We start from the raw sequence: 24,563 nt of genomic DNA, 5'->3' as shown, positions 1-24,563 counted from the left end.
GGTCTGTGTGGGTGTTTGGGGGGGTGGTCTGTGTGGGTGTTTGGGGGACGGCCTGTGTGGGTGTTTGGGGGACGGTCTGTGTGGGTGTTTGGGGGACGGCCTGTGTGGGTGTTTGGGGGCTGGTCTGTGTGGATGTTTGGGGGCAGTGGTCTGTGTGGGTGTTTGGGAAGATGGTCTGTGTGGGTGTTTGGGGGACGGTCTGTGTGGGTGTTTGGGGGGACGGTCTGTGTGGGTGTTTGGGGGGGGGTCTGTGTGGGTGTTTGGGATGGTGGTCTGTGTGGGTGTTTGGGGGGGTGGTCTGTGTGGGTGTTTGGGGGACGGCCTGTGTGGGTGTTTGGGGGACGGTCTGTGTGGGTGTTTGGGGGACGGTCTGTGTGGGTGTTTGGGGGGAATGGTCTGTGCGGCTGTTTGGGGGACGGTCTGTGTGGGTGTTTGGGGGGATGATCGGTGTAGATGTCTCGGGGGAGAGTCATCTGTGCAGGTGTTTTGGGGGTCTGGGTTTGCACTGCCCTGGGCACCTGCAAGTCTGTGGTGTCCAGTGACTGGGGTAGGTCTAGGGGTCTGCAGCCTCCTTGGCCTTTAGCCTCTTTTCCCAGTTTCTCTTGTCTGGCAGGTGCCAGGCTAGGATCCGAGCCTCCTGCTGTCACCTAGAAGCAGGGAGAACCCGGGAATAAGGGGTCCCAAGTTTCACAGCCCAGGTCACCAGGTGGTCTTGGGCCAGGCTGGGGGCTGCTGGGCTGGGCAGGCCTCGGGTTGGGGAAGGAGGAGCATGCACATGGCCGACCTTGGGGGATTCAGAGTCCAGGGAGCCCCTGCTGAGAATAGGCCAGACTCCTGCGTCTGTTTCTCCCTCTGTGGCTTTGTACCTTAGAGACAAGAACACTGTGACATCCAGAAAGGGCCTGCTGGCACCAGGGCTGTCAGGCAGGTGGGCTTGGAAGGGCTCTGGCCTCTCCCCAGGGCAGGAGCCTCCAGCCAGGCTGGACCCTGGCCCACTCCCAGCTCCCCAGAAATGGTGGTCCCAGCTTCTTGCTTGGCTGGCCTTGACCTTGTTTCCATTTGGGACAGCAGCCCAGGCAGCCTGAGGCCAGACTGCAGCTCCTGGACTGGTTGCTGGGCTTGATGGCAGGGGGCTGCCAGGACAGCCAGCAGGCGCCAGGGAGAGACTTCCCTGGCTCAGGGTGGTGTCTGGGATCTGATCCCAGCCTGGCTGCAGCTCAAAGCCTTTCTCCTCCCAGGGCCTGGCCAACCTAAAGGGCCATAGACAAAGCTTCCAACAGCACCCAGCGTAGGCAATCTGGCCGGGGCGGCCGTGAGGAGCAGTTTGCCATGGGACCCCTAGCTCTGTGGCCCAGCCCCGCCCAGATGCCCTGACACATCCCCAAGGCCTGGGCAGGAGGACTCGTTCTGGGGATTCGGAAACAGAAGCTAGGAACCTCATCAGGCCTGGAGAATCAAAAAGAGACTGCTCTGCCCAGAACCCCCGTCCGCAAGCAGGGCTGGGTGCAGGGCTCACACTCTGATCACTGAGGACCCCCACAAGCCACACAGCTCTCTGCCAGCGCCAGCTCCCCGGCCAGGGCTGCCCACCCTCTGTAGCTTGAGGTCTGAACCTCACAGGTTTTCTGTGGGCAGCGGGAAGCAGCCAAGCCTAGGCTAGTTTCCCTGCGTGGGACCCTCCTGGCAGCCGGCGCCCACCCCCTTCAGGACCACCCCTTCCCCTTGCACCTTGGCAAGGTCCCCAGAACCCACCATCCTCCTTGGAGATTGCAGAGAAAGAACACCCAGGGTGAGGCCTTTGCAACCCCCTCACTGGGTGGTCAGGGGCAGAGCAGAGCGTGTGGAGTGGGAGAAGGGCCTGGCCTTCCTCTCAGCAGCCCCTGGGGCCCCATTGGACTGAAAGGTCAAGAGACAGAAGCAAGGGAGGAGGGCGGCTTGGGAGGCAGGGGCCAGAGACCCTGAGAAGGGCACCCATGAGGCAGGGCAGCCCGGGTGCCAAGAAGCTGCCTTTGGCCCCTCCCCCCACCCCCACAACACTCCCAGTGGAACCTCCTGACTCTGAGGCAGGAGTCACCGCCTCCAGGGAGCCCACGCCTGCATCACAAAGGAGGCCCGGAAGCCTGCAGGCAGCCTCAACTCAGCCCCAAGCCACTGCTCTCCCATCCCGGTCCCTGGAAACCCACCCACTTGGCCCAGCTCACCCCAGCGCCAAGGCACTGGGACCCAGTCTCCAGGGGCCTGACTGTGGGTGGCGGCCACTCCTGAGTGAACAAGGTGAGTTGTGCTGAAGGAGGCGCCCGGCCTGCTTTCCCGGGCCTTGAAACCCTCTCCAAGCGCCCAGCCCCTTTCTCACGAGGCTGGAGGGGGTGTCCTGTGTGTCATCTCGCCTGTGCCGAGGCAGGCAGCCCCCTCTGGCATATGGTTTATCTTACCCAAAGGACCCGCTGTCCCCCATCCATAGTAACCTGGAGAGGCCAATAGTGTCCCCAGGGAGCCGCAGTGCCTTCGCCTCAGCAGACACTCCACACCTGCCCTGGGTACTCGGCTCAATTTGAAGGTGTTTATTTGGTGTGTGCCTTTGGGGCGCATGGAGCCATCTGTGGACGCCTGCAGGACAGAATGAACTCAGGATGCAAGAGCAGATACATTAATTCTGATCAAAGTAAGAAGTTCTCGGGGCCGGGCGTGGTGTCTCAAGCCTGTAATCCCAGCACTTTGGGAGGCTGAGACGGGCGGATCACAAGGTCAGGAGGTCGAGAACATCCTGGCTAAAATAGTGAAACCCCGTCTCTACTAAAAAATACAAAAAATTAGCCGGGCGAGGTGGTGGGCACCTGTAGTCCCAGCTACTCGGGAGGCTGAGGCAGGAGAATGGTGTGAACCCGGGAGGCAGAGCTTGCAGTGAGCTGAGATCCGGCCACTGCACTCCAGCCCGGGCGACAGAGCGAGACTCCATCTCAAAAAAAAAAAAAGTCGTTCTCGGAAGCCGAGCTCAGACTTGTCCGAATGATTGATCCATTCATTCGTCATTCATTCATTCACTCAACAGATGTTGACTGAGGTCTCTGGGGTGGGGTTGCCCGTCTAGGTGAAGCGGCCCCCACAGAGGGAGCCCCATCCCATGGAGCTGATGTTCTCAGGGGGCTGAAGAAGTAGCGAAGGGATGTGGAGGTGGAGCCAGGAGTCCCTGGAGAGACACAGAGCAAGGGATGGGATGAGGCTCCCCACGTTGAACCCAAGACCGGGCCAAAGGAGGCCCCACTGGGCAGGGGACCTTGGCAGGAATCTGGGGAGCCGCCTGAGTGGGTGGGGAGGGTCAGGGGAGAAATCCGGGGGGTAGGGGGAGGGCATAATGAGAGGGGGAGGAGGGCCAGACAGGTCCTGATATCAGGGCAAGGCCCGGCTCTTCCTCCAAGGGTTTGGCTACCAGGGGGCCAGGGAGTGATGACCTCTGACTCTAGTTACAGGCCCCTGGGCCCTGTGGTGGGGATCAGTGGGGGAGACAGACCCCTCAGGGGAGGTGATGGGGCCTGGAACAGGCAGTGAGTGGCAGGAATGAGAAAGGGTCCAACTGAGATGGGCTTGGAGGCTGAGGACTGGCGCGGGGCATGGAGGCAGGCAAGGGAGGCAGATGATTCCAAAGTTCAGTTTCAGCCACTGGCAGGACAGGGGTGTCTAGGGGCACAGCAGAGGCCGTCAAAGGAAGTGTCTGCACGAACGCCGCAGTTCACAGGGCCAGGGACTGAGAGAGGTGGTTGAGGGGACAGGAAGGAAGGACCGAGGGACCTGGAGGAGAGGAGTGAGGTCCAGGTCCCTGTCCCAGCTCCTCACACAGCCAGAGGTCAGGGAGCCCTGAAGGGTCCCCGAAATGAGCTGGCCGTGCCACCTTTGCAGGGAGTTGCCCAGACAGGCTAAGGGATGTCTAGAATCCCTCAGGGAGTCAGGGACAGAACTCAGGCAAGGCCCACAGAAGGGCGTGGATGGGGTACAGGGGGGCAGAAGCACATTTAGCCCAGGTGCTGGCAGTCTCAGCAGCCAGTCCCTGACCCTCCCGCAGGCAGGACTGGGCCTGGTTTCCTTTTGCTGCTACCCCATTATCCGCCCTGCCTGGTACAGGGTTAGGCCTGGGGCTCGGCACAGCAGGTGTGTGACTGTGTGTGGTGACTGAAAGTGCTGGAAGCCCCAAGCACCCAATCGCTTTCCCAGGGCCGGGCAGCTTCCTAGCAGGGCTCTGAGTGCCGGCGAGGGATGTGCATATCCATGCATCTGCTCACATATGTGCAACTCACACACACACACGTGCATATCCACACACAATCATGCACATGCACACACGAGAGCACACGCACGCACATGCACACTCACACAGAGAGACACACGTGAACACACGAGAGTACACACACATACGTGCATATCCACGCAATCATGGACACACACGCACGAGCATACATGCACACACGTGCACACTCACGCAGTCACTTGCACACACAAAAGCACATGCACACACGTGCACACACACATGCACAGACAAGAGTACACACACACATGCATATCCACGCACACCATCATGCACACACATACACGGGAGCACACACACACGTGCACACACAGTCACACACATGCACACATGAGAGTACCCACACACATGAGAGCACACACGTGCACACACACACATGCACACACCAGAGCACATGCACACTTTCACACTCATGTACAGTCATGCACATGCACACACCAGAACATGTGCACATGTGGTGCATACAGTCATACACCAGAACACATGCACACATGCACACACACAGTCATATATATGCACACGCCCAACCACATGCACACACTCATTTGCACATATGTGTACACTCAAGTTCACACTCACACACACACGTACTCACATGCACACTGGAGCACGCAGACTTGGGAGCCTCCTGAATCCGTGTCCTGTGCCCCCAACTCTTCCTGCCCAACTCCCTGTCCTGCCTACAGCAGCTGCCTGTCCCCAGCCATGTGTTTTCAAGTGCTGCCCACTGCCCACCTGGCTCCAGGAGGTGTCCCCTCCATGGTAACAAGGTCAGGAGACGACCAGAGCTGCACACCAGCCAGGTGGCTGCCAGGGCTGACACTCAAGGCTGCCTGGCCCTGCAGGTCCCTTCCTGGCCCATGTAGTCACTGCCTGTGTGGGTGCCTACTGCTCTGGTCTCGCCCATCACTGGCTTCTGGGCTCCAACAGGAAAGGTGGGCTGGGAGCCCGGAAGCCCAAGTGTCCTCCCCGACAGCGTCACTGACCTAGCGCTCAGGCCCACAGCTCCAAGACCCCCAGCATGAGCAGCCCAGGCGGGCACCACTGCAGAGGTCCCTTGACAGCACAGGAACTGAGCCTCCTGGGTCCAGCTCGCGACCCCAAGCTGGGAGCATCCCAGTCCTAGAACCTCCATGCACTCAGAGACTGGCCCAGGGGTAGTGTGGAAAGTCCCGGGACCCAGTCACCCAGCGTTGTGGGCTTGGAGAGGGAGACGGGAACAGAGTGTTCCAAAGGCACCCAGCGCCCGCTCCCTGCCAGCATCTGGCCCTTCCAGCCTCAGGCCGGGCTCGGGGAGCTCCACGTCCCTCTCCCCTGCCCTGGGCCTGCAGGTTCCTCCGCGGTGCTCTCCAGTCCAGAACCCTACTGATGGGGAAGTCCGAAGGCCCCGTGGGGATGGTGGAGAGCGCCGGCCGTGCAGGGCAGAAGCGCCCGGGCTTCCTGGAGGGGGGACTGCTGCTGCTGCTGCTGCTGGTGACCGCTGCCCTGGTGACCTTGGGTGTCCTCTACGCCGACCGCAGAGGTGAGTGCGGGTGCCCCGCCCCCGCCTGTCCCCGCGCCCGCTCTCTGCGCTCGCCCTGCTGCACCTGCTGCAGGGTCCGCCTGCCCCCAGACCGAGCCCGCCCGTCAGATGGGGCAGGCGGGTCTGCGCTGGGCACCCAGGGGCTCCCGGGGCCGAGCTGCGGACTCAGAGGCGGCGGGAGGAAAACTGACCTGCAGGGAGCCTGCAGCGCCTTCCAGAAAGCTCTGCCCCGGCCCGGACTCGCGCGCTGCTGCTGCGGCTCCGCACCCGCCCCCCTCTGCCTCCTCCGCCGCCGCCGGACTCCCGGCGGTGGGGGGCGCAGACCCGTCCCCCGCCCCTCCGCCCGCCCACTCCTTGCCTGGCCGCGCAGCCCCGGCTGGGGACCACCGGCCTCCGTGTCCCTCCAGCCGGCCGGGCTCACCTGGCTGCCTCCCTCCGCCGCTGCCATCCTGCGGAGAGACCTGAGGGTCCTGCAGCCCCCCGCCCCGCTCAAGGCCGGGTCAGGTCACCGGACCACGGCGGGAGAGGACCACGCTGGGGTCCCACGGAGACAGAGGCGTGACCAGGGCTGCTCGCTGGGACCTCAGGCTGTCCCAGGAACACCGCCCCCGCCTCCACACTGATCCCTCTCTTGCTCTCCCCTCTCGGGTCATGGCCTCCCAGGCACTGCAGACCTGGTCACCTTCCAGCCGCCCCGCCAGCCCCTCCGCAGGCACAACCCTGGTCCCTCTGAGCCGGGGCAGCGTGCACACATCGGGGAGCAATGCTCACCCCCGGGGCAGGTGCACAGGGCACTCCCACGGTGGCAGGTACCGGACTCAGAGCTCACGGCGGACCTCGCACCCCAGGTCCAACAACGGGGCGCCCAAGCCTGTGTTACTAGAATGTCCTCTCATGTCTGGAGCCCTCCACACTGCCTGGGACCACCCCTCCACCCCTGCGGGAGGCTGTGTCTGTGAAGCAGAACGGGGAGCTGCCTGCGGATGTGCAGGGCGACCCGGCCCGGGGCTGCCTGGCGGGGCCCATATGCAGTGTGACTGCTGCCCAGACCGCCGTCCCTGGCCCTCTAGGGTCTCCCCCTGGGACAGAGGGGCCCTGCGACCTCCATGGGCGCTGGGCAGTGGGGGACGGGAAGGCTCACTCACCTTTAAGAGCCCAGAGCCCAAAGGAAGCTCTGTTCAGAGCCTGCAGGGCTCAAAACAGCTGCTTTCCAGGCTTTCATAAAACAGGGCTGACCCCTCACACACCCTCGGTTGTGGGGTAGGAGGGGGCCTCTCTCTTCTTCTGGGTCATGCCAAGAGGCCTGAGCCCACCCCTCCCCGCCCAGCCCGGTGCCTTGGGAGTGCCCCACAGTGCCATGGATCTCAGCAAAGCCTGCATCCACCCGCTCCAGTGTGGAAACGGGCGCTGGACCCCTGGCTCCAGGGCGGCAGAGCCCTCTGTTCCCCCGTCAAGACCCCTGTGCCCCCACAGGGATGACCCCACAGCTGACCTTGGCCTCAGTCCAGGATTGTTTCTGGAAGGTTTTCTAAGCAGTTATTATCATTTATTTCTATGTATTTTCTCATTTCCATTATGACTTTTTCATTGACTTATAAGTCATTTAGAAATTTTTTTTAATTTCCAGACATGAGTTTTTAGTTACTTTTTTAAAATTATTGATTTCTAACTTAATTGTGTTGTCAGAAACCACGGTTTATGCCATTATTTATGTGGTTCTTTCTTTGATATTTGCTGGGCTTGCTTTGGAGCTAACACTTGACCAGTTTTATCAATAACCCCTGTGCACTGTGGAACAGGCTCAATCACCGAACGCTGAGTGACAGGGTCTAATACATCCACTAGATCAATCAAGTCTTCTACATATTGGCTTTTTTTTCCATTCTCTTGATCTCAAAAGAATGAAAGATTTTGAAAGATCAGGAGAAAGACTTCTTAAAATCATGTACTGAAGTGTACGTGTTAAATTTTGCACTAAAGAATCACCCCTTCTTGTAGCTACATCAAATCTTACGTAATTTACCTATTTAAGGTTATGTTATTATGTGAATGCAAATTTAGGTATGAATTACAAAATTAGTTTCATAAATTTAATAAATGTCATAGTAAGATACACGTATGAAGTTAATATATCTTTCACTGCATGTAACTGTGTAGTCTCCGTTTCTGTCTTAACAAGGCTTTTTGCCTGAAATCCTGTTGCGCCTGACATGAGTGTTAGCTGCTCATTAGCATTTGCTTTGTCTATTTTTCCCATGCTTTTTCTTTGAAACTTTTCATCTCCTTAGCTTTAGATGTGTCTCTTTTAATCGTGTATGGCCGGATTGGGGCTTTGTCTATCTTTTAATTGGAGGATTTTGTTGGTTCATAATTACCAGGATGACTAAAATGTATGTTTTTCCTATTGTGTTCTTTTCTGCGGCTCGTGCTTTTTTTCTCTCTTTTCTTACCTTGTTTTGGATCAACCTAATATTTCCTCTATTTTCCCTCAACTAACTGGGAAGTTTTATATTTCTGTCTTTTTGACAGTTATCTTCAATTTTTTGTTTTAATTATTTTTAAAGTTATAAACTTTATTTTATAAAATTAGATGTTTTTACAAAAATGACAGTGAGAAATACAGTCTCATGTCCATCCCAGAATTCTACTCCTCTGAAGCAGCTGTATTCATTTTCTAGTACAGGGGTTGGCAAGCTGTGGCGCATAGACCAAATCTGGCCCCTTGCTTGTTTTTGTAGATAAAGTTTTATTGGAACACAGCCAGACCCATTCGTTTATGTACTATCTATGGCTACTTTCCTGCTAGGACAGCAAAGTTGAAGAGGTGAGATGGAGCATGTATGTGCCCCACAAAGCCTCAAATATTTACATCTGGCTTTTTACAGAAAGTCCAACCCCCAGACCAGAGTGCCGCCTCATGTGTATAAACCTGGTCCGTGAACACTTCTCTCTTTATCATACAGTTTAGATCATGAGGAGGCATTATCCAATTGTGGTTAGCACCCAGGCTCACAGTTTTTGACCACTCTGAGAGCTTCATCCACATACCTCTTCCCCAAATTTCTTTGTCGCCAATTTTCCAAACATGCTTCTTCCAAGCCCTTGACCATCCAGCCAAACCATTGGCTAAAGCCCATGAATCAGTACATAATCGCACATCTGGCCATTTCTCCTTCCAAGCAAATTGCACAGTGAGGTACGCTGCTTGAAGTTCTGCCCACTGGGAAGATTTCCCTTCACCGCTGTCCTTCAGGGATGTCCTGGAAAGGGGCTATAGGGCTGCAGCTGTCCACTGACAGGTGTACCTGCATATCATGCAGAACCATCTGTGAACCAGGCCCTAGTCTTCTGTTCCTCTGTCAACTGGTCATAGGTAACTCCCCATGAGGCCATCGGTGCAGGCTGGGGAAGAGAAGGCAGGGGTGCAGGAGTGGAGACCGTGGGCATTTGAGCCACTTCCTCAGATAACTTACTTGTGCCTTCAGGACCTGCTCAAGCCCGATCACGTATATACCACTTCCATTTGATGATGGAGTGCTGCTGTGCATGAGCCACTTTATGGCTACGTGGGTCAGAAAGCACCCAGTTCATGACAGACAATTCAGGTCGCATGGTGACTTGATGACCCATAGTCAAATCTTCAGTTTCCACCAAAACCCAGTAACGGACCAAGAGCTGTCTCTCAAAAGCAGAGTAGTTATCTGCAGAAGATGGCAGGGCCCTGCTCCAAAATCCTAGAGGCCTCTGCTGTGTTTCACCTAGAGGGGCCTGCCAGAGGCTCCAAACAGCATCCCTATCTGCCACCGACACTTCAAGCGCCATTGGATCTGCTGGGTCACATGGCCCAAGTGGCAGAGCAGCTTGCACAGCAACCTGGACCCATTGCAGAGCCTTCTGTTCTGGACCCCACTCAAAACTGGCAGCCTTTTGGGTCACTCGATAAATGGGCTGGGGTAACACACCCAAATGAGGAATGTGCTGCCTCCAAAATCCAAATAGGCTGATTAGGTCTGAGACACCTTGTCTCAGATGAAACTTTGGGCTCAGAATTTTGAGTTAATGCCAGAATGAGTTCAAACTTTGGGGGACTATTGGGAAGGCATGATTGGTTGCAAAATGTGAGAAGGATATGAGATTTGGGAGGGGCCAGGGGCAGAATGATATGGTTTGTCTCTGTATCCCCACCCAAATCTCATGTCAAATTGTAATCCCCATGTGTCAGGGGAGATGCCTGGTGAGATGTGATTAGATCATGGGGGTAGATTTCCATCTTGCAGTTCTCGTGATAGTAAGTGAGTTCTCACGAGATAAGTGTGCAGCTCCTCCTCCCTCACTCTTTCTCTCCCCTGCTCCACCATGGTGAGACGTGCTTGCTTCCCCCTTGCCTTCTGTCATGATTGTAAGCTTCCTGAGACCTCCTAGCCACACTTCCTGTACAGCCTAAGGAACTGGCAGTCAATGAAACCTCTTTTCTTCATAAATTACCCCAGTTTCAGGCGGTTCTTTCTATCAGGGTGAGAATGGACGAATACAAGTAGAGACTGAGCTCAAAAGCATTTGCGCTAGGCCCAGAACACACTGTTAAGAACGTAAGAGCTATTGCTGTCTTTAGTAATATTGTGTATTATTGGCAACATCATAGCAATACGCTGCTGTGGGAGGGTCTGAGATACTTCTTTGCAGACTCCGATATTTGTCAAAACATAAAATCAGGAGCCTCATGAACAGTGTTTAAGTTTTTACATAATAATACTTTGCACCATTTGGTATATGGGTCTTTTTAAAATGGTATATGCAGATGGGTTTCCTAATATACAGAATTAGGCACACGTCTTCCGTCAGCACGTGAGTGTGAGGGATTAAATTCCTCTGGTTAGGAGTTAGCTGGCCGGGGGTTCTACTGCTGTTGTTACCCTCAGTGCACCTCAGACTCACGTTTCTCCAGCAATGAGCTCCTGTTCCCTGTGCTTAGAGAAGTCAGCCCGGGGACCAGATGGTTCTCTCCTCTTGCCTGCTCCAGCCTTGGCCTTGAGCAGCCTGGATGCCCGTGACACAGAGGGCGTCCTCCCCATGCCCTGGTCCTTCTGAGAGTGGTGGGTTGTTGTTGCTGGTCAGTACTAGGCTCAGGCTGGAGGTGGGGGCTCTCTGGTGTCGTGGCCCAGTCTCAGGCTTAGGCAGGCCTGGTACACCTGGGGCTGGGGGTGCACCTCTTGGCATCCCTACCCCATTCCCGTGTCAACCAAGCTTTGCCCTGTGCCTAAGTTGCCCACCCCTCCTCTAGCAGCAGGAGACCACTGCTTGATGTCAGTCTAGAATTCTGGGTCCACGAGGATCTCCTGCCCTTCCATGGGCCGAGGATTTTTACTCCTGACCCTCCTATGGAACAGGGGATTTGCCTGCTCCCTGGGCATAAGAGGGGTTCCACCTGCCTCAGTGATTTAAAGCTTTTGCTCCCTGCCAGACGAGCATAGTTTCATGCCTCAGCCAAAGCAGGTCTCTGCCTCCATCCCTGGGCCACCAAGGGAGGCTCTCTCCAGCCTTCTGAGACCCGCCCCAGTCTTTCTCATAGGCATCTGGGAAAGGCCATGGACAGAACGTGGAGTGAGTGAAAACCTCTTGGTGGTGGGGGCTCCCAGCTGCTCCAAACTCATGTAGCAGCCCACACTTGGCCTGTAAGAATGTGTGAAAAATTTTAGCTGATTTCTTCTGACACACTTGGAACATCTCTTACTCTCAGGTCTTGGCCAAAGTGAAATAATTTACGCATCCGGCCTTTCCCTAGAGGGCCTTGTCACTTGGAAATTTTTTCCCTTATTGTCTTTGACCTCAGGTCTTGGATGGGCTCCAAAAAGTTGTGCTTTTTGTAGATTATTTGCCTTTTTCTTGTACAGAAGGAAATGATATTCAATTGAAGCTTTTGATGTCCTAGGCAAAAAACAGAACTTCTCTACCTTAAATTTGTATGTGCATATTGAACTTAAATATTAAACTAATCAATATCTCCATTATTTCTTCCAAACAATACAAGCATTTAGAACAGTTTAACTCTTCGCACCGCTACCCACACTGTTCACATTATTGTTGTTAAGAGCTTGGTTTGGTTTCTTTTTTTTTTTTTTTTAAGATGGAGTCTTGCTCTGTTAGTCTGGAGTGCAGTGGCATGATCTCGGCTCACTGCAACCTCCACCTGCTGGGTTCCAGGGAGTCTCCTGCCTCAGCCTCCTGAGTAGCTGGGACTACAGATGCCCGTCATGCCCAGCTAATTTTTTGTATTTTTAGTAGAGACGGGATTTCACCATGTTGGCCAGGATGATCTTGATCTCTTGACCTCGTGATTCGCCCACCTTGGCCTCCAAAGTACTGGGATTACAGGTGTGAACCAACGCACCTGGCCTTTTTTTTTTTTTTTTTTTTGAGATGGAGTTTCACTCTTTCACCCAGGCTGGAGTGAAGTGACGCTATTTTGGCTCACTGCAACCTCCGCCCCCCAGATTCAAGCGATTCTCCTGCCCCAGCCTCTGGAGTAGCTGGGATGACTGGCGCCCGCCACCACCCCCAAATAATTTTTGTATTTTTAGTAGAGATGGGATTTTGCCATGTTGGCCAGGTTGGTCTCGAACTCCTGACCTCAGGTGATCCACCCACCTTGGCTTCCCAAAGTGCTGAGATGGCAGACGTGAGCTACCGTACCCAGCTGAGAATTTGGTTTCTATCTTACTTTTTACCTACTACAGATCAGCCACATTACTATTTAACATGGTCAATGTTAACTCAGATCTTCCCCTATCCTCATGAATTCCGTTACGCATCTTTCTTCTTACATCTTGGGCAGTTCTTATTAAAGAATTTTTTCTTCTTTCTGAAATATATACTTCGGAGTCTCCTACTCAAAGTGTGGCCCACAGACCAGTGGTGTCAGCCATTGCCCGGGAGCCTGTTAGAAATGCAGAAACTCGAGGTCCAACCAAGGCTGCAGGACCAGTGTTGGTATTTCAGCAAGACCCCCAGGTGATTCATCTGCACATTCACGTTGGGAAGCACTGGTTTAAAACAGTGTTGACCACATTTGCTTGATAATCGGAATCACCTGGGGAAATTGTTACAAATCCAGATGTTGAGCCCTCCCTCAGTTTGCCTGGGCCACAGTCACAAAATGCTTAGGTGGCTTAAAAACAGAAATGTATTTTCTCATAGTTCTGGGGGCTGTGAAGTCCAAGATCTAGATGCCAACTGAATCAGACCCTCTTGTCAATGAAAAGAGTCAAACTCTGTAAAATATTTGCAGAGATTCATTGTGAGCCAAATATGAGTGACCAATGGTCCGTAACATAGCCCCAGGGGGTCCTGAGAACATAGCCCCAGGGGGTCCTGAGAACATGTGCCCTAGGTGTTTAGACTGCTTTGAATTTATACATTATAGGGAGACATAGACATCAATCAATACATGTAAGATATGGCTGGGCATGGTGGCTCACACCTGTAATCCCAGCACTTTGGGAGGCCGAGGCAGGCAGATCACCTGAGGTCAGGAGCTTGAGACCAGCCTGACCAACATGAGAAACCCCATCTCTACTAAAAATACAAAATTAGCCGGGCCTGATGGTGGGTGCCTGTAATCCCAGCTACTTGGGAGGCCGAGGCAGGAGAATCACTTGAACCCAGGAGGCAGAGGTTGCAGTGAGCGGAGATCGTGCCATTGCACCCCAGCCTGGGCAACATGAGTGAAACTCCATCTCCAAAACAAAACAAAAAAAAATGTACATTGGTTCAGTCCAGAAAGGTAGGACAACCCCAAGTAGGGGCCTTCAGGTAACAGGTAGATTCAAAGGTTCTCTGACTGCAGTTGGCTGGAAGAGTTTATCTAAAGACTTGGAACCAGTAGAAGGGAATGTCTGGGTTAAAATAAGGGGTTGTGGGCTGGGCGTGGTGGCTCAAGCCTGTAATCCCAGCACTTTGGGAGGCCGAGACGGGTGGATCACGAGGTCAGGAGATCGAGACCATCTTGGCTAACACGGTGAAACCCCATCTCTACTAAAAAAAAAAAAATACAAAAAACTAGCTGGGTGAGTTGGCGGGCTCCTGTAGTCCCAGCTACTCAGGAGGCTGAGGCAGGAGAATGGCATAAACCTGGGAGGCGGAGCTTGCAGTGAACTGAGATCTGGCCACTGCACTCCAGCCTGGGCGACAGAGCGAGACTCTGTCTCAAAAAAATAAATAAATAAAATAAAATAAAATAAAATAAATTAAAATAAAATAAGGGGTTATGGAGACCAAGATCCTTATTACATAGGTGAAGCCTCCGGGTAGCAAGCTTTGGAGAAAACAGATTGTAGTTCTTATCGGACTTAGTCTGTTCTCTCAGTCTTAAGGTCTCTGGTTTTGTTTGTTTTTGAGACAGAGCCTCATTCTGTCACTCAGGCTGGAGGGCAGTGGTACAATCACAGCTCACTACAGCCTCGACCTCCTGGGCTCAAGTGATCCTCCCACCTCGGCCTCCCAAGTAGCTGGAACCACAGGCACGTGCCACCACACCTGGCTAGGTTTTTCTATTTTTTGTAGAGATGGGTCTCACTGTGTTGCCCCGGCTGGTCTCGAACTCCTGGGCTCAAGCAGTCCTCCCGCCTCAGCTTCCCAACGTGCTGGGATTATAGGTGTGAGCCACCATGCCTGGCATGTCTCCAATATAAGGTGAATGCTTGTCAGCTGTGCCTGAATTCCAAAGGGAAGAGGGTATAATGGGGCACGTCCAACCCCCACTTCCCAACATGGCCTGAACTCGTTTTTCAGGTTAACTTTGGAATGCCCTTGGCCGAAGGGAGGGTCTACCAGTCACTCGGAAAGCTTAGTTTATTTTTGGTTCACACTGTCTTCCCACAGGCCACATGCTTTTTTTTATTATTATTTTATCGTTTAAAAATGTTTTCCCACTTCAATAAGCTGTTCTACCAAATGGCCACCTTCTTATTTTGTCCTCACATGGTGGAGAGAGACAGTGAGCTCTGTCACTTCCTCCTCCTCTTATGAGGGCACCAGCCTTACTGGGTTATGCCCCCCACTGGCCCTGCCCATTGAGCTGATTTTAAACCTCCTCACAGGCCCTATCTCCAAATAGTCACATTAGGGGTTAGGGCTTCAAACCATGAAGTCAGTTCATAACAAGCCCCAAACAGGGTAAGACCCAGGAATCTTGTAGGGTAAGACCTCTGAATCCCACACGCATTTGAAGCCTTGCTTGTGATCAGACAAGTTTGGGGAGCCCTGCTTGAAAGTCATCTATCAGCAGTAAACTCTTGGCTCTTGTCTATGTGAAAATTACTTTATTTAGCACTTGTCCTCCAGTGATCGTTTGATTGGTTAAACGAGTCTGAGTTGTTATTTTCTCTCAATATCTTGAAGGTTTAGCTTTCATGTCTTATGACTCCCCTTGCTGCTGTTCAGATGTGGCTTCAGAGAAAAGTGCTGTCAGCCTACCTGCCGTTCCTCCGTTGGATGAACAATCTTTTCTCCCTGTGCCATGTCCTCTTTGTCTCGGGTATTCTGAATTGTTACCATGAGTTGTCTAGCTGTGAAATTATTTTTATTTATTCTGCTGTGGATTTGTTGTGATTCCTGAAGTTGAGCACTGATAACATTTATTAATGTTGGAAAATTGTACCCATTATCTTCCTGGATTGTGTATCTCCCACATCATCCCTTTTCTCTCCTTTTCCATTTTCCACTGCATATCTGCTGTGTTTTTCCCACTGTCCTCCATGTCTTTCAGCTTTTCTTTCATATTTTCCATCTCTTTGACTTTCTCCTGCATTCTGGGTCCGTTCTTTAGAACTATACTTCATTTCACTAAATCTCTCTTCTGTTATGTCTATTGCTTAACTCAGCCTTTTGGATTTGTAGTTTTTGTTTTTTAAATCTCAACAACTACGTGGTTTCATTTCTAGAGTTTACAATGGATCCTTTTTCAAATTGATTTTTTATTGTTCCTTGTTCTTGTTTTTGATTTTTTTTTTTTTTTTTTTTTTTTTAAGATAGAGTCTCACTCTGTCGCCCAGGCTGGAGTGCAGTGGCACAATCTCAGATCACTGCAATGTCTTTCTCCTGAATTCAAGCGATTCTCATGCCTCAGCCTCCTGAGAAGCTGGGATTATAGGCGCCCACCACCATGCCTGGCTAATTTTTGTACTTTTAGTAGAGATGGGGTTTCACCATGTTGGCCAGGCTGGTCTCGAACCCCTGACCTCAAGTGGTCTGCCCACCTTGGCCTCCCAAAGTGCTAGGAGTGCAGGCATGAGCCACCACACCTAGCCTGGTTTTGATTCTTTTAAAAGCACTTCAAACCTACTTATGTTATTTTATTTTAGCAATTGGGGCCTTAAAAACCAGCCCAACACTCACTGGCATAAAACAATGATTTATTGTGAGACACCTCCACTGTTTGCCTGGGGTCATCTGACCTAGGCTGGGCTCAGCTGGGGTGCTCTGTCCATGTAACTTTCATCCTCCTACTAGAATCAGCAAGCATTCATGGGCAGATCCATCTCCTGGCAGTGAAAGAAATCCAAAAGGACAGGTGAAAACATGCAAGCCCTCTTAGGGCCCAGGCTCAGAACTGGAACACTGTCATTCCCACCTCATTCTGTTGGCCAAAGCAAGTCTCATGGGCCACCCGCAGTCAAGAAATAGAAGAAAAAAAATCCTTTGTCCCTTTTGTGGGAGCAACTATGGAGTCACATGGCCACAGCATGGCTGCAGAGAGGACTCAGGCTCCAGAGCCAGTGGTGCCAGCTGCCACACATTCTGGATCAGATCATTCCTAATTGGCAGCCTTTGGGGTTCTGGTTTTGCTGTTTGTTTTCTCTCACTAATGTAAGATTTTCTTTTTAAAAAATGTAAATACATATTCAAATTGGCTTTATCTATGGGGACTCTATGTTACTTGGGCTGAGAAGTGTTTCCCCTGGAGAATATGTATTTGTTTTCATCAGGCACCTTGGGACACTACCAGCCTGGAGTTGCTTTAAATTGGCTTCTCAGCGGAGGCTTCCTTGGCCACAGAGTTCTGTAAACTCAACAACGGCATGACAAGCCATCTGTGATCACACATCCATCGGGGAGTGTGTCTCTTTTTCCACTCTATGAAGTTCTTGGTGGCTTTGTCTCTTCTGAAAGAGGGATGGAGAAGAGAGGAAAAAGAAAAAAATGTAAATCATTTACATCAGGGTTGTTTTAGTCCGTTTGTGTTGCTCTAAAGGAGCACCTGAGACTGAGTAACTTACAGAGAAAAGAGGTTGATTTGGCTCACGGTTCTGCAGGCTGCACAGGAAGCATGGCTCCCCATCTGCTTCAGGCTGTTCCATTCATGTTGGAAAGTGGAGGGGAGCCTGTGTGTGCAGGTCATATGGCGAGAGAGAGAGAGAGAGAGAGAGAGAGAGAGAGAGAGAGGAGGTGCCAGGCTCTTTTCAAGCCACTCAGTGGCACCAAGCCATTCATGAAGAATCAGGTCCATAACCCAAACACCTCCCACCAGGTCCCACCCCCAACATTGGGGACCACATTTCAATAGGAGACTTGGTAGGGAAAAATACACCCTATCCAAACTGTGGCAGAGGTCTTATTCAAATCAAGGAATTTGGAAAGCTTTAGGAAAACAAAACTCACAGAGGACATGTCAAAAATAGTGTTTAAAAGGTAGAAAGCCTTTGTTACAATGATTGGCATATTACAGGAGTTATTCAAGCAAATATAAAAGAACAAAGAGAAGATCCTGTGTCAACTGAGTATTCAGGAAAGCTGCCCCTCTTTGGAATTATGAAAAAGAGAAATCTCCTTTTGGGGAGTTCACTGACTGTGATTCCTGTGATCGTATTTTATTATTAGGGTAAGACTTTGTTTCTTTTCAGCCATTGTGTCAAAAGGATCTCACTGTTTCTGCCTTTTCTCTTAGAAGAACAGAGACGTCAAATGGCAGTATGGGGTCTGGAGGTCTAAACCCTTTCACTCCTCCCAGGAAAGTGACCTTGGGTGTATGATCTTGCCTCCCCAACAGTTTTCCCAAGAAAAGTAGAGATGAAGTAGAGATGGGGAACCTTACAAGCTTCTTTTTTTTTTTTTTTTGAGATAGAGTCTTGCTGTGTCGCTCAGCTCACTGCAACCTCCACCCACCACGTTCAAGCGATTCTCCCACCTCAGCCTCCCGAGTAGCTGGGATTACAGACATGCACTGCCACACCCAGCTAATTTTTGAATTTTTAGTAGAGACAGGGTTTTGCCATGATGGCCAGGCCGGTCTCAAACTCCTGGCCTCAAGTGATCTGCCCGCCTTGTGATGATTAAATGAGACACTGTAAGTTAAGGGATGACGTGGTAAAAACATGCCTAGCTCATCTAACTCAGGTTTTTTTGTTTGTTTGTGTTTTTTGTTTTGTTTTGTTTTGTTTTTGGGATGGAGTCTCACTCTGTCACCCAGGCTGGAGTGCAGTGGTGCAATCTCAGCTCACTGCAAGCTCCACCTCCCGGGTTAATGCCATTCTCCTGCCTCAGCCTCCCAAGCAGCTGGGGCTACAGGCACTTGCCACCATGCCCAGCTAATTTTTTTATTTATTTTTTATTTTATTTTATTTATTTTTGTTTGTTTGTTTAGTAGAGATGGGGTTTCACCATGTTAGCCGGGATGGTCTCAATCTCCTGACCTCGTGATCCACCCGCCTCGGCCTCCCAAAGTGCTGGGATTACAGGCATGAGCCACCGCGCCTGGCCTAACTCAGTTTTGAAAGTGTTGCTCGGCCGGGCGCGGTGGCTCAAGCCTGTAATCCCAGCACTTTGGGAGGCCGAGACGGGCGGATCACAAGGTCAGCAGATCGAGACCATCCTGGCTAACACGGCGAAACCCCATCTCTACTAAAAACACAAAAAATTAGCCGGGCGAGGTGGCGGCGCCTGTGGTCCCAGCTACTCGGGAGGCTGAGGCAGGAGAATGGTGGGAACCCGGGAGGCGGAGCTTGCAGTGAGCTGAGATCTGGCCACTGCACTCCAGCCTGGGCGACAGAGCGAGACTCCGTCTCAAAAAAAAAAAAAAAAAAAAAAAAAGAAAGTGTTGCTCAGGAGCCCACTCCATCCTCAGGCAGCCCTTGATCTGCATCATCTGGTGAATTTCCCTGGGGTGGATTTCCCCCAGCAACAAGGCTATGGGAAATCCTATGTTGGGAATGCGGCAGGGGCAGTAGAGGCAGGATGCAGGCATGAAGGAGGCACAAACTTGCCTCTTCGGTTGTCCTAATTTGTTCTGGATACATCTGACTAGATGGGAAGCAAATGACTCAGAGGCACTGTTTGTGTCCAGGTCTCCCATCACACTTTGCTCCCTTTACCCTCCCTCAGGCTCCTCATTCCTGCCCACCAATCTGGTCTTCCCACTGGTTTCGCATCCCTTCTGAGTGAAGACCTTCTAGCATTTGTTACAGTGCACATCCGGTAGAGACAAATGCTCTCGGCTTTGGTCTAAAATGTCTTTATTTCACTTTCACTTTTGAAATATATTTTTGCTGGGTTTAGAATTCTAAGCTGATAGTATATTATTGTTTTTTTCAAGCACTTAAAGAGCTCATTCCATCGTCTTCTGGCCTTCATTCTTTCTGATGAGAAGTCACCATCATTCTTACATGTGTCTTTTTTTCCCCTAACTGCTTTTTTTTTTTTTTTTTTTTTTTTGAGTTAGGGTCTCGCTGTGTTGTCCACGCTGGAGTTCAGTGGCATAATCACAGCTTACTGGAACATCCCCCCTCCCAGACTCAAGTGATCTTCCCACCTCAGCCTCCCAAATAGCTGGAACCATAGGTGTCCACCATTGTGCTCAGCTAATTTTTGTTTTGTAATTTTTTTATAGAGGTGAAGTTTCTCCATGTTGCCCAGGCTGGTCTCAAACTCCTGGACTCAAGCAATCCACCTACCTCAGCCTCCCAAAGTGCTGGGATTCAAGCATGAGCCACCATGCCCAGCCCCACTGACTGCCTGAATGTGTCTTGAAATTAGTAATTCTGAATTTCTCTTTATCTTTAGTCCTCCACAGTTTGACTACGATGCCTCTGGGTATGATTTTCTTTGTATTTGCCCAGTTTGGGATACACTACCCTTCTTGGGGTAGATTTATATCTTTTGCCAACCTTAAATATTTCTTGGTCAGTATCTCTTCAAAGATTGTTCTCTGGGTCTCTAGTTACATATATGTTAAGCCATTTAACATTGTCCTACAGGTCTGAGATTTTCTGTTCAGGTTTCCTTCAGTAATATTTCAAACATTTAGAACAATTTTAGATTTACAGAAGCATTGCAAAATAGTACAGAAATTCCTATATACCCCACCCTTAGTCTCCCCTATTATGAACATCTTTCACTAGCACACAATACATTTGCCACAAGTAATGAACCAACAGTGATAATATTACTATTAACTAAAGTTCATATTCAATTCAGATTTCCCTGTTTCTCCTCATGTCTTCTTACTGTCCCAGGGTCATACCCAGAACACCACATCTTCTCAAGCTACTCTTGGCTGTCATGGTTTCTCAGACTTTCTTTGTTTTCTCGTTTGTGTTTTTGTTTCTTATGATCTTGACAGTCTTGAGGGTTACTGATGAGGTGGAATGACCCTCAGTTGGAATTAGCCTAATGGTTTTCTCATGATTAGACTGGGGTAACACATGTTGCAGAGGAAGGCCACAGGTCACAGGTACACACTTTCAATGACTTGACTTATCACTTTGATGTTAACCTTAATTGCCTGGCTGGAGGTAATGTCTGGTTTCTGCACCAAAAGTTACTTTTTTCCCTTTTTTTCATAGTGCAGTCTTTGAAAAGAAGTCACTGTGTGCAGCTCACACCAGAAGAGTGGGGAGTTATGTTCCACATCCTTAGAGGCAGAGTATTTGGATTTCTTCTGTATGAGAGATTTGTCTGTTCTCCCTCATTTATTTATTTACTCAACAATTTGTGGATATTTTTTCATACTTGGCATTATAATCCACTACTATATTGCATTGCTCAAATTGTTCCAACCCTGGCTATTGGGAGTTGTCAGTTGCTTCTGTGACCCTCTGCTGTATCCCCATTATCATGAATTTGGGGTGAGTTTTTTGGGGGGAGCACTTTCTTACTTTTTGACACTTCAGCATGCTCCAAGCTCATCTTGTATGTTTCCTACCCCAGTTGTATAATCAACCATTTTTCTAAGGAGCCCTGGCTTATTTTATTGGATAATGGTTTCAAAAACCAAGAGCTTCTAGGATAATGTGGTATCTGAAAAACAAACAGAAACCAAGAACTGGGTACTATTCGTTGCTTATTGCTACTCCTCAATTGGTGTTCCTTCTAGTCTAGCTCACCTGGCAGAGCAAAGGAATATGTATGTATACTTGAACCCATCTAGATACTCATGTCTATAAATATTTATATGTGCAACCATCTGCATCTGTATTAAGCTAAAAATGAGTTCACACTGATGTCTCCAGCTCTACTTCACCACCACATAAACCATTCTAACTTCCTTCCTTTCCTTGTCTGTAACTTCTCACTGCAACAGCAATAAGCCCAGCCACCTACTATCCACTTTTGCCATTCCAATATACATGTGTAGTGGTTTCAGAATTAAGCTGGGATCCCATGAAGGACAAACTTTATCAACTAGAGTACAGCTCTTACGTACAGCTTCCTTTGCTTTTAGTCTCATAGACTCTACTCATTTCTAAAGTTACTTAGGTCAACACTTTATTCCCCTATCCGTTTCAGTGAGATTGTTTTACACATTTGTCTTGAGTCTTATTCTGCATTTCATCCTGGGATTCCCCTGACAGTCTAAATGATTTTTTAAATTTGCATACAATAAGGTTTACTCTTTGTGCTATAAAGTTCTACAGGTTTTGACAAATGCATTCACTATTTACCATCGCAGTATTGTACAGAATAGTCACCATTCACAATCACAGTATTGTACAGAATAGTTTCACTGCCAAATGCGTTCACCATTTGTCACTTTTTGCCCCCAAGAGTCCCTTGTTCCTCACCTGTTCAACCTTTTCAACATCCATTTTCCCGAACTCCTGGCAATCACTATTTAACATCTCTCCTCTCTAAAGGTTTGTTTTTCCAGAATGTCACATAATTGGAATCAGACAGTATGTAGCTCATAGCCTTTTTGTTTGTTTGTTTGTTTGTTTTTGTTTTTGAGGCAGAGTCTCAATCTGTGTCCCAGGCTGGAGTGCAGTGATGCAATCTCAACTCACTGCAGCCTCAACCTCCCAGGCTCAAGCAGTCCTCCCACCTCAGCCTCCCAAGTAGCTGGAACTACTGACATGTGCCACCATGCTTGAATGATGCTTGCCTGCCTTGCCTGGCGTGTCTGTCCCTCCTCATGCTTTGACTCCAGAGGCAGAGCAGCCACAGGCCTCTCCTCTCCTCTCCTGGGAAGGCCTCATTCCTCTCTGGAATTTGACTCATGCTGGTTTCTCCATGTCCTCAGCTCTCGTGGGTTTCCAAAAGTGCCCATGCTGTAGCTTCTCCAGCTTGTTCTCCTGGCTAGGGTGGGGGCCACAGTCAATTTCAACTTTCTGCATCCTAATCAGAAGCAGAAAGCCCTTGCCCTCCTTGTCACCACTTTGGTCGGAGGTGATGTCCTTCGAATCCACCCTTTTGCTGAGGTGCGGTCCTCTGGAGTCCACAGTCCAATCTGTGGTCCATAGGCTCTGGGTTACTGCAATTGGCAAACCCCACAGAGCAGCCATGTCTTCCACTCACACTCACCGCCTCCTTTCCTTTGCTGGCCTGGGGGGTTCCTTTGCTCTGAAGCTCAGCCTTGCCCTTCAGCACTTTGCCTTGATGTGTGCAGTATGCAGCACTTTCTCCCTGTTTCCACTGGGCAATGGGCTCCTTGAGGCCTGGGCCCTGTTGGGCTCACATGTGAACTCCAGTGCCCAGCATCTGACCTGGCTCAGTCATCATCCAATGTTGGGTTAATGGCTTTTTGAATGGCCAGACCCCCAAGGACCTGATATTTTTGTGGCTTCTAACACCCTCTCTGCAGTCTCTGCCCAGGGCTAGGCCAGGTTCCAGGCCTAACAACAGCCCTGACCTGAATGAGCCCTGTTCCTTCCTTCTACTCAGTCCTCTGTGTGCCTCACTGCTGGGGAAATTCGGCCCCAAGCCAGTTCTGAGGGTAGCCAGGCCTGGCTTGTCATCTCTCTGGACCTGCGGTCCCCTCTTCTGTCCACCCCACCCTCCTCTCCCACACCTCTCTCCAGGCAGTTGGCAGCCATCCCAGGAGCCCCTGATGCTGACCAGGCAGGCCCCTCACAGCAGTCAGTGGAGGGATGGAGGGAGGGTGGCTTGGCACTTTCAGCGGACAGTGAGGGTGGAGGGGCGGGGGACAAGGGTCATTAGTCAGCAGGAAGTCACCCTCTCTGAAAGGGCCCTGTCCCTCTAAATGAGCCTGCCCTGTGGGACTCCAGGAGCGTGCCACCTTGTGTGGGCCTGGCCAGGGTCAGGAAGATCCTGAGGCAGAGGAGGCTGTCGGGAAGAGAAAGGGCCCATCTCAGGACCCCTCTAGGCCCTGGTACATCCGGGATCTTGGGATGCGTGGAGGGAGAATTAAAGGGTGGGGCTGGCGAGGCAGGACACACTGCCCCCCATTCAAGCCCAGCGGGAGACAGAGAAGCAGGCCCTGCAGTGAACTCTGTGGATCTCCTGTCTCGCTGCCCTGGGGACCAGCCCTCACTACAGAGGTAGGGCTGCAGCACCCAGCACTGTGGGAAAATGCCGTGCTGCCCTAGGGAGGCCCCCAGCACCCCAGGGAGATGCAGGCAGGAGGCTGCAGCTGAGCGCTGTGTTTCTTCCCAGGGAAGCAGCTGTCATCCCTTGCTAGCCGGCTGGGCTTCTTACAGGAGGAGAGGACCTTTGTAAAACGAAAATCCCGAGGTAGCCTTTGCCTTCCCTTCCAAAACAGCCCCAGGCAGGTGGGTGCAGGCCTCCCAAGGTGGGGGGACTCCGTGGAGGGGCAGAGGCTGGGTTCTGCCCAACGCTCACATGCCGAAGGAGGGCCATGGGGAGAGGACAGCGGCGGGGACCTCAGCCGGGTGCACCTGCTGAACGCAGGAGGCTTGCTGGGCACTGTGGATGCTCCGCTCCAGCTCCTGCATGACCTCGGCACATTCAATTTCACCGGCTGGCACAGGGGTGGGGCAGGTTGGGGCAGGGCATGCAGAGAGGGGCAGCAAGGCAGGCTGCCTGGAGGAGCTGGCCCTGGCAGCAGGTGAGAGTGGGCTGGGCAGAAGGCAGGAGGGCAAAATGGCTGGCTTCAGCCCTTGGGGCCTGGAGCGGCTGTGGGGGTCCATGGAGGCAGAGAGTGTAAAGGGGCTCCCAGGTCCCTGCAGGGGTCAAGGACAAACGAAGCTCACTATCACCGAAGGCCTCAAGCCTGAGCCACCTGGGGAGGACTTGGGCAGCCAGGCTGGACAACCCATGGGGGTGGAAGATGGGGTGGAGGGCCACACCCCAATGACCCACACCAAGCCTATGCCCTGGTTACCCTGGCCTTGCCCTACTGGCTTCAGCCCATGCTCCACCCACCCTCACCTTGCCCCGCCCACCCCAGTCTATGCCCAGCCCCAAGCCACACCCACCAGACCTTGCCCCGCCCACACCCACTCCAATCCTGCCCCACCCTCTCTGTGGCTCCCCGTGCTCAGGCTGCTCCTTGTCCGC

At 51.5% G+C, this 24,563-nt stretch overlaps 1 protein-coding gene across 1 annotated transcript in view; it reads left to right on the top strand.

The window, feature by feature from the left end:
- The first annotated feature begins 5,632 nt into the window (after positions 1 to 5,632).
- MMEL1 (membrane metalloendopeptidase like 1) overlaps positions 5,633 to 24,563 on the top strand; it is a 40,215-nt gene continuing 21,284 nt past the window's right edge. Inside the window, exons 1-2 of the mRNA XM_025403994.1 lie at positions 5,633 to 5,819; positions 23,700 to 23,777. Coding sequence (XP_025259779.1) covers positions 5,666 to 5,819; positions 23,700 to 23,777 — 232 coding nt within the window. The 5' untranslated portion in view covers positions 5,633 to 5,665. The remainder of the gene's footprint in view (positions 5,820 to 23,699; positions 23,778 to 24,563) is intronic.

Source organism: Theropithecus gelada, chromosome 1, assembly GCF_003255815.1.
Source record: "Theropithecus gelada isolate Dixy chromosome 1, Tgel_1.0, whole genome shotgun sequence".
Classification (NCBI taxonomy): Eukaryota; Metazoa; Chordata; class Mammalia; order Primates; family Cercopithecidae; genus Theropithecus; species Theropithecus gelada.
This window is presented reverse-complemented; position numbering and strand designations above follow the sequence as displayed.